The following is a 6,348-nucleotide window of genomic DNA, read 5'->3' as shown; positions in this document are numbered from 1 at the left end:
TCTGGTGTGACAACCTGAAGCAATCAGTTAGTCATATCTTATGATAGTCACAATGTTTGGTTTCCTTTTTGAACTTCCGATTTCACTGAGAGTATTTCTATTTTATCAATTTAATAACAAATGTAAGCAATGTTCATGTGTTATTATCGACTTAAAAAATCTAAATTTTGTACATTTTTGTGGCATTGATTGACTTATCAGATTAAATTGTAGAAGTTTATCTAATCTGTATAAATTATCTGTGAAATAGCAACTCACTACATATTATGACACAACATTAAATCATTGAAGTGGAAAATTGTGCAATAGGACAAGACACCTGAGGAGGATTAAATTTGTTTACCACAGATATTATAAAAATTGTTTTATTACAAGTAGTAGTAGTAGCAGTAGTAGTTCCATGTTTTTTTAAGATCCAGTTTATAAAAACATGACTTGATTATGATCATGTGTTATCATATTGACTCTTGTATATATATGTATAAATACAAGTAATTTTTTAATCAAACAAAGCGAATCCCATGTCTTCATCTTCGGATTCTGAATCTTCTTTCTTTTCTTCCTTCTTTTCAGCGGCTGGTGCTTCCGCGGCAGCAGCAACTGGTGCGGTAGTAACCGCAGCCGAAGCGAATTTGCTTGGATCCTACAAAAATATTATTGTTATTTTACACGTGTAAAAATAACTTGCATTATTTATAATTTTTATGCCAGATATCAGACTATAGATTTTATCAACATAAATTTCTGAAGTGTCAGCGGGTTCTGCTATTTCTAGCTCTGACACCGTGCACAGAAATTTAAGACGCTAATTGTTATAATCACGTTGTACAGGATGACATACATATGTATTTTAATATAATCACGCAATTATTTTCTCAACTACTCCTTATTGCAAAATACCTGTCTAGTTGTAAGTGTTTTTGAAACCTCAAGATTATTAAATCTCAATAATCTTGTTTTTTTTAAATGCAGCTATATATTTTTCTTGATATTATTTATATTTTCATTTAAAAAGACGAATTCATTGGTCTATAATGTTGGCCTTCCAAGATTATTTATGATTCTTTAAATTCTATCTTTGTTGAATGACTACAAGATAGTACTGTTTACTTATATGCAAACGTAATCTTAGCTACATATACGAGGAAAATCTTGCAACTATTCAGCTAAGGAAGAATTTGAAGAATCATAAATGACCTTGGAAGATCAGCAAATGATAGATAAAAAAATTCGTCTCGGAATGGCGTAGAGAAACCTGGCTAAATGAAAACATAATTCCATCAAAAAGATATAAAAGTCACCTTGAAATTTTGAAAACTGGTGGTTCTTTTAAGAAGCCTCCTTTGAAATAAAATTTTATTTGTAATAGAATTACGCGATTGTTGAACAATAAATATAAACGTACTTTGATGTACTCCTTGATTGTAGCAGCTTGAGCAAATTCAATTTCAGTTACAGCAGCAATAGCTAACAGATTCTTGAATCCATTGATGATGCTGTGTGGAGCACTTGCTACTGTAGGATAGCCAATAGCTAAACATACTGCTGCCAAATTTGCAACTCCACTCATGAATTTCTCGCGAAGATCTTCTGGTTTGATGTCCAGAATTTCGGGAGCAAAAATGGTACCAGAATCATAAACTTGTTCCACAATTAAACCATATGAGAAAGGAGAGATGTTCAACATGTTCAGAAGAGTAGCTTCTGATGCTCCTACTTTGTCACCTGGTTTCAAAATGTGTACATCATTCTAATAAAAAAAATAATGAAATATGTTTTAGATATGACAATAATAGTATCAAATTAATTCATGTAAATATACGATTGCATGGTTGAAGTATATTCTATACATACCACAATTTCAATGGTACCCTTGGAAATTTTAGTCGGGATGCTCAAAGCTTGGAAGAATGATGTTTTTTCAGGTCCAAGTCCAGTGTTTTGAGCAGGGATAATAACGCTTAGTGGTGCAATAGCACCTGCTCTAGCCGGGGCTCTGACCTTATTTTCCAAAAGTTTGTCTCTTACTTCAATTAAGTCCCCACGAGTGAAAACGAAGCCAACATTGCCACGAATATGTGACAGGAGTTTTTCTAATGCTGCATTACGTTCAATGTGGCCACGTATAGCCTTTCTCATCATTGTATTTTTTCCCATTAATACGACAGCATTCCCACGAAGAGACATACGAATTTGTTGCATTTGTTTAGAGCCAACATTATCAGCACCCACAATGAAACATTTAGGGTAGTCATCCAAAAGTTGCTATAAAAGAAGAATGTAATTGTTATAAAACAATAATGTAACAAAACAAGGATATTTTTCAAGTATAAAATACTTACAACAAGCTTGGTGAAGTAGTTTGACTTCCATGTTGCCTTGTCCTCCCTACCCATCTTGTGTGTGTAGAGATACCGAAGAATTTAAGAACTAAAAAAAGGAAAAAATTTGTTAGCACATACTTCAATACAATCGACACAATAATCATACGTAAAATGTTATCAGACTGCACACATGCGATTTCTAATCTTTTAAACCGCACACAGATGGGTCCAGCTATTTCTAGCTTCTGTGTGGCTTTCGGTTTATCAGACCTGTAATTTTATCATCATGTAATGTACTTGTTATGTTCTTCGTTCGAACACACAATCAATATATTACGGAATTCAACAATTTTCATACAATTTATAAATTATAAATTTTGCAATTTTTCTTTCTCATAAATGCATCGATAATTTTTAAAGCATAAATAAAAATTAATTGAGCTGTATACAACATATGTTAAATATTAGGTTGGCAACTAAGTAATTGCCGATTTCAGTTATAGATGTCTCTCACTCCCATTTTTATGATATCCGTAAATGTTGTATTATAAAATTATTATTATTATTATTATTGTTATTTTTTATTATCCGTGAATGGACAAATTGGATGCAGCGGTCAAGGAAAAGCGACCAGAATTGGTCGATCGTAAAGGTGTCATTTTCCAGCAGGACAATGCTAGGCCGCGCACGTCTTTGTCCACTCAGCAAAAATTGATGGATATTGGTTGGGAATTGATGTTACACCCACCATATAGCCCCGATCTCGCGCCATCGGATTACCACTTATTTCGATCCCTGGACAACTCTCTTCGTGGTAAAACTTTTAATGATGATGACGCTGTAAAATCTCACTTAACTCAGTTTTTGGTCGAAAAGGATCAGACTTTCTACGAGCGTGGAATTTTCAAGTTGTCAGAGAGGTGGCAAAAGGTCATCGAACAAAATGGAAAATACATTAGAGATTAAACTTCGTTCCAAGTAAAAAAAATTTTTTATTTCATTGAACAAATCGGCAATTACTTAGTTGCCAACCCAATACATATGTTATAAGATATGTGATGATCACATGGCAAGCTAACCTTATGAATGGTTTATTTTAAGTTTTATAAAAGAAATACCAAGAATATTTCGTGATTTTTCTCTTGTATTTATATATTGAGATATAGTTAATATTGTTAAGTGGTTATCGAATATAAAACATGAGTTTCTACCGGGTATTTGGGAAAAATGTTGGAATCAATTTTACTTACCGTGGCAACCTTTGTGGGTATAATGAAGAAGAAAGAGGAAGTCGTCTTCTTCATGACTCTAACGGCCATGTTACAGGAAATACGTCATCAAACCGCGAAATTTTCTGAATTTCAAAAAATAATTCATGTATTGTAAATTTCATCCACTTAATTAATGTTTTCAAATTAAATATAGATTATAACAAAATTATAAACAATTATTATAAGAAATAAATTATAATTCTATATATATATCTTGATTTGTACTTTGTATTTATTTGTTTTCATATTTAATTTATACATAAACTATTAGTACATTATAGAATACATTGTAATTGTGTGAAAACAGCATGATATGAAATAAGAAATAAAATATTTGTAAAATAGAAAAAAATTCATTGCTTGTACAATCGGTGAGAGATTTTATGCATTTGTGCAACTTGTGGAAGACAAAACTTCCTCAGTACATTTTTTTAATACATTGAGTGCAAAATCGATATCATTTTTATTTAGAAGTGTAGAAATACAAATTTTCAGACTAGGTCTGGGTAATTTTTTTTCTATTTGCAAGTACACAGGCATTATGATAGCTAAATTATTTTCAATACATCTCTTAGAGATCGCAGAGAGTAACGCCTCTTCTGTGATATGACTTAATCGTTGTTTCAAATAGATGTGTTTTACTGGCGAGCCTGGAAAGCTTGTACACTCTAACCATTGAATTTCCTGAAGTCCATTATTCATGGTTATACAATTTTCTTTTAGCAACTCAAACATTTGTGGATTATTTTTCATAATGTCGAGAGAAGTAATAGCAGCAGATGTTAAAAGTGGTGGTAGAGATGCTGAAAAACAATATCCAAGTCCAGATAAGCGTTGATGTTCAATAACAAATGATGTACCAACACAAAATCCACCAATGGATCCTATTGCCAACTCTAAAGATCCTAAAATTTATATAAACAATTTAAATAAGAATACATGAAGATATGTGTACATACAATGTATGTACATTTGGGGATACTCACCCATAATCATATCAATTTCACTTATGGGAATATTAAAATATTCTGTTACACCTTTCCCATGTGCACCAAGGGTACCAAATGATACCGACTCATCAATAAATATTCGTAATTTGTATTTCTTACAAAGTGCCAATAAATCTGGTAATGGGCAAATTTTTCCTGTGTTTGCATAAATACCTTCTATTATTAAAAAGCGTTTCACCTTGCTTGCTTTTATAGGATTTTGCTCATCAAGTTTTGCTTGTTTTTTTAATAAATCATGAAGATCATTGGCATCATTGTGTTTAAAATATTTAACATCGACTCTAGATGCATCTAGTCCTTTTTGTATGGCAAAATTTATGTTCTCATCTGCAAATATAAGATCTCTACGCTTACAATATGCTGCTATTGCAGACGCTATTGTACTAAATCCATATGAATATACTACAGCTTCTTCTGTGTCCGTGTAATTTGCTAAACGTTCTTCTAATTCAAGGTGCACATCTACAGTGCCATAAAATCCACGTGGACCGCAGGAACCAACTCCATATTTTCTTACCGCTGCCGTAGCTGCTTTTTCTATATCCTTGTTTTCTATAAAACCCAAATAATTATGTGTTCCTAGATTTAAACAATCTTTGCCATTGACTACTATTCTTTTGCCAACTCTTGATGTTACGCATCTTGGATTTAAAGACGGATGAGATGTTTGTGGATTGGTTATAAGCGGTTCAGGATTCCACTCTGCGAGTTTCTTCTGAACTTCCTCTTCTGTTGGCATTCTTTCATGTCTGTTGTACCGTCTCTTAGCAATAAACCAAATAAACCAAAATATCAGGAATGCTCCTATCAGTGTATGATACTGAGGTATCGTACTTAAAATGTCCCTCGATTCGATAAATATAAATTTTGTGCTCATTGTTTCGTTTATATGATATTCTTTGTACCCTGTTTCTAGTTTTTCGTAGATTAATAAAATCAATCACTTCATATATTATTATACACCTTTTGCTTCGACAATATTACACTAATACTTATATATGTATAACTTGTGCGATGCGTTCACATAAAATTTACGATGTTAAGAAGACATTTTATCTGTTTAAATTACATGGATTAGTAATATTAATCAAAAGAAAAGAAACATCACAAGGTACTACGAAACCTTGAACCTCATGATATCGAATATGTACTACTGAAGGAAATACTAGATAAACTCAGTTTAGCCTATGTAGTTCAGCCTAGTTACTGCAGTCACCTTTTTTCACCGCAGGGCCAGATGGCAGCACCTGTACATGAAATGTATGTGTAGATGAGTGCGAAATTCTCAAACTTTTAAAATACATATTTTCTTATGTTTAATTCTTAACCCTTTTAGTGCCGAACGACGATATACAATCGTCATTACATTACTTTCCCATTCTTCCCCTATACGCTGCGTTTTGAATTTCTTAAATATTATTCTTAGTTAGGCTTTTACGGGCTTTTTCCTAAACCATAGTAAATTCGTCAAATTCGCATAGACACCCGTTTTTCGTTCGGCACTAAAAGGGTTAAATTTATTTGGACTTCGCATTATACTAAATTTCATTTTAAACCTAGATATTAAATTGAAATTTTTAGAAATATTTGAAAGAATCAATTCGAGTCTATTTAATTATATAAAGTATAGTCAAGTTTATTGATCTATTAAATAGAAGAGAGAACTTTTCTCGTCTCGTAATCAGATTACTATAAATTTATAACCGATATTGATACGATACAGTACAATTTCATTTTGAATGC

The 6,348-nt window shown here is 32.2% G+C and overlaps 2 protein-coding genes across 2 annotated transcripts; both read right to left on the bottom strand.

The window, feature by feature from the left end:
* Window positions 1–349: 349 nt before the first annotated feature.
* Window positions 350–3,665, bottom strand: RpLP0 (ribosomal protein LP0). The gene is made up of 5 exons (XM_033475889.2): window positions 3,575–3,665; window positions 2,343–2,430; window positions 1,855–2,265; window positions 1,406–1,750; window positions 350–643 (listed from the first exon to the last, which is right to left on the bottom strand). Exons 2-5 carry the CDS (start codon window positions 2,394–2,396, stop codon window positions 500–502), a joined length of 954 nt encoding a protein of 317 aa, XP_033331780.2. The 5' UTR covers window positions 2,397–2,430; window positions 3,575–3,665; the 3' UTR covers window positions 350–499.
* Window positions 3,666–3,809: 144 nt separating this feature from the next.
* Window positions 3,810–5,840, bottom strand: Spt-I (serine palmitoyltransferase subunit I). The gene is made up of 2 exons (XM_033475689.2): window positions 4,582–5,840; window positions 3,810–4,500 (listed from the first exon to the last, which is right to left on the bottom strand). The coding sequence occupies exons 1-2, from the start codon at window positions 5,480–5,482 to the stop codon at window positions 3,977–3,979; spliced, it is 1,425 nt and encodes a 474-aa protein (XP_033331580.2). The 5' UTR covers window positions 5,483–5,840; the 3' UTR covers window positions 3,810–3,976.
* Window positions 5,841–6,348: the final 508 nt, after the last annotated feature.

This window comes from Megalopta genalis, chromosome 2 (genome assembly GCF_051020955.1).
Source record: "Megalopta genalis isolate 19385.01 chromosome 2, iyMegGena1_principal, whole genome shotgun sequence".
NCBI lineage: Eukaryota > Metazoa > Arthropoda > Insecta > Hymenoptera > Halictidae > Megalopta > Megalopta genalis.
The sequence above is the reverse complement of the archived record's forward strand: the minus strand, read 5'-3'. Positions and strand labels throughout refer to the sequence as shown.

What these genes read in the sequence shown, in the direction of transcription:
- RpLP0 (XM_033475889.2), bottom strand. Translation starts at nt 2,396, where the DNA reads ATGGGTAGGGAGGACAAGGCAACATGGAAGTCAAACTACTTCACCAAG. An exon ending in ACTACTTCACCAAGCTTGTT is followed by an intron (nt 2,266 to 2,342) that starts GTAAGTATTTTA and finishes CTTCTTTTATAG; the next exon opens with CAACTTTTGGATGACTACCC. An exon ending in AGGGTACCATTGAAATTGTG is followed by an intron (nt 1,751 to 1,854) that starts GTATGTATAGAA and finishes TTTTTTTATTAG; the next exon opens with AATGATGTACACATTTTGAA.
- Spt-I (XM_033475689.2), bottom strand. Translation starts at nt 5,482, where the DNA reads ATGAGCACAAAATTTATATTTATCGAATCGAGGGACATTTTAAGTACG. An exon ending in TGAAATTGATATGATTATGG is followed by an intron (nt 4,501 to 4,581) that starts GTGAGTATCCCC and finishes TATAAATTTTAG; the next exon opens with GATCTTTAGAGTTGGCAATA.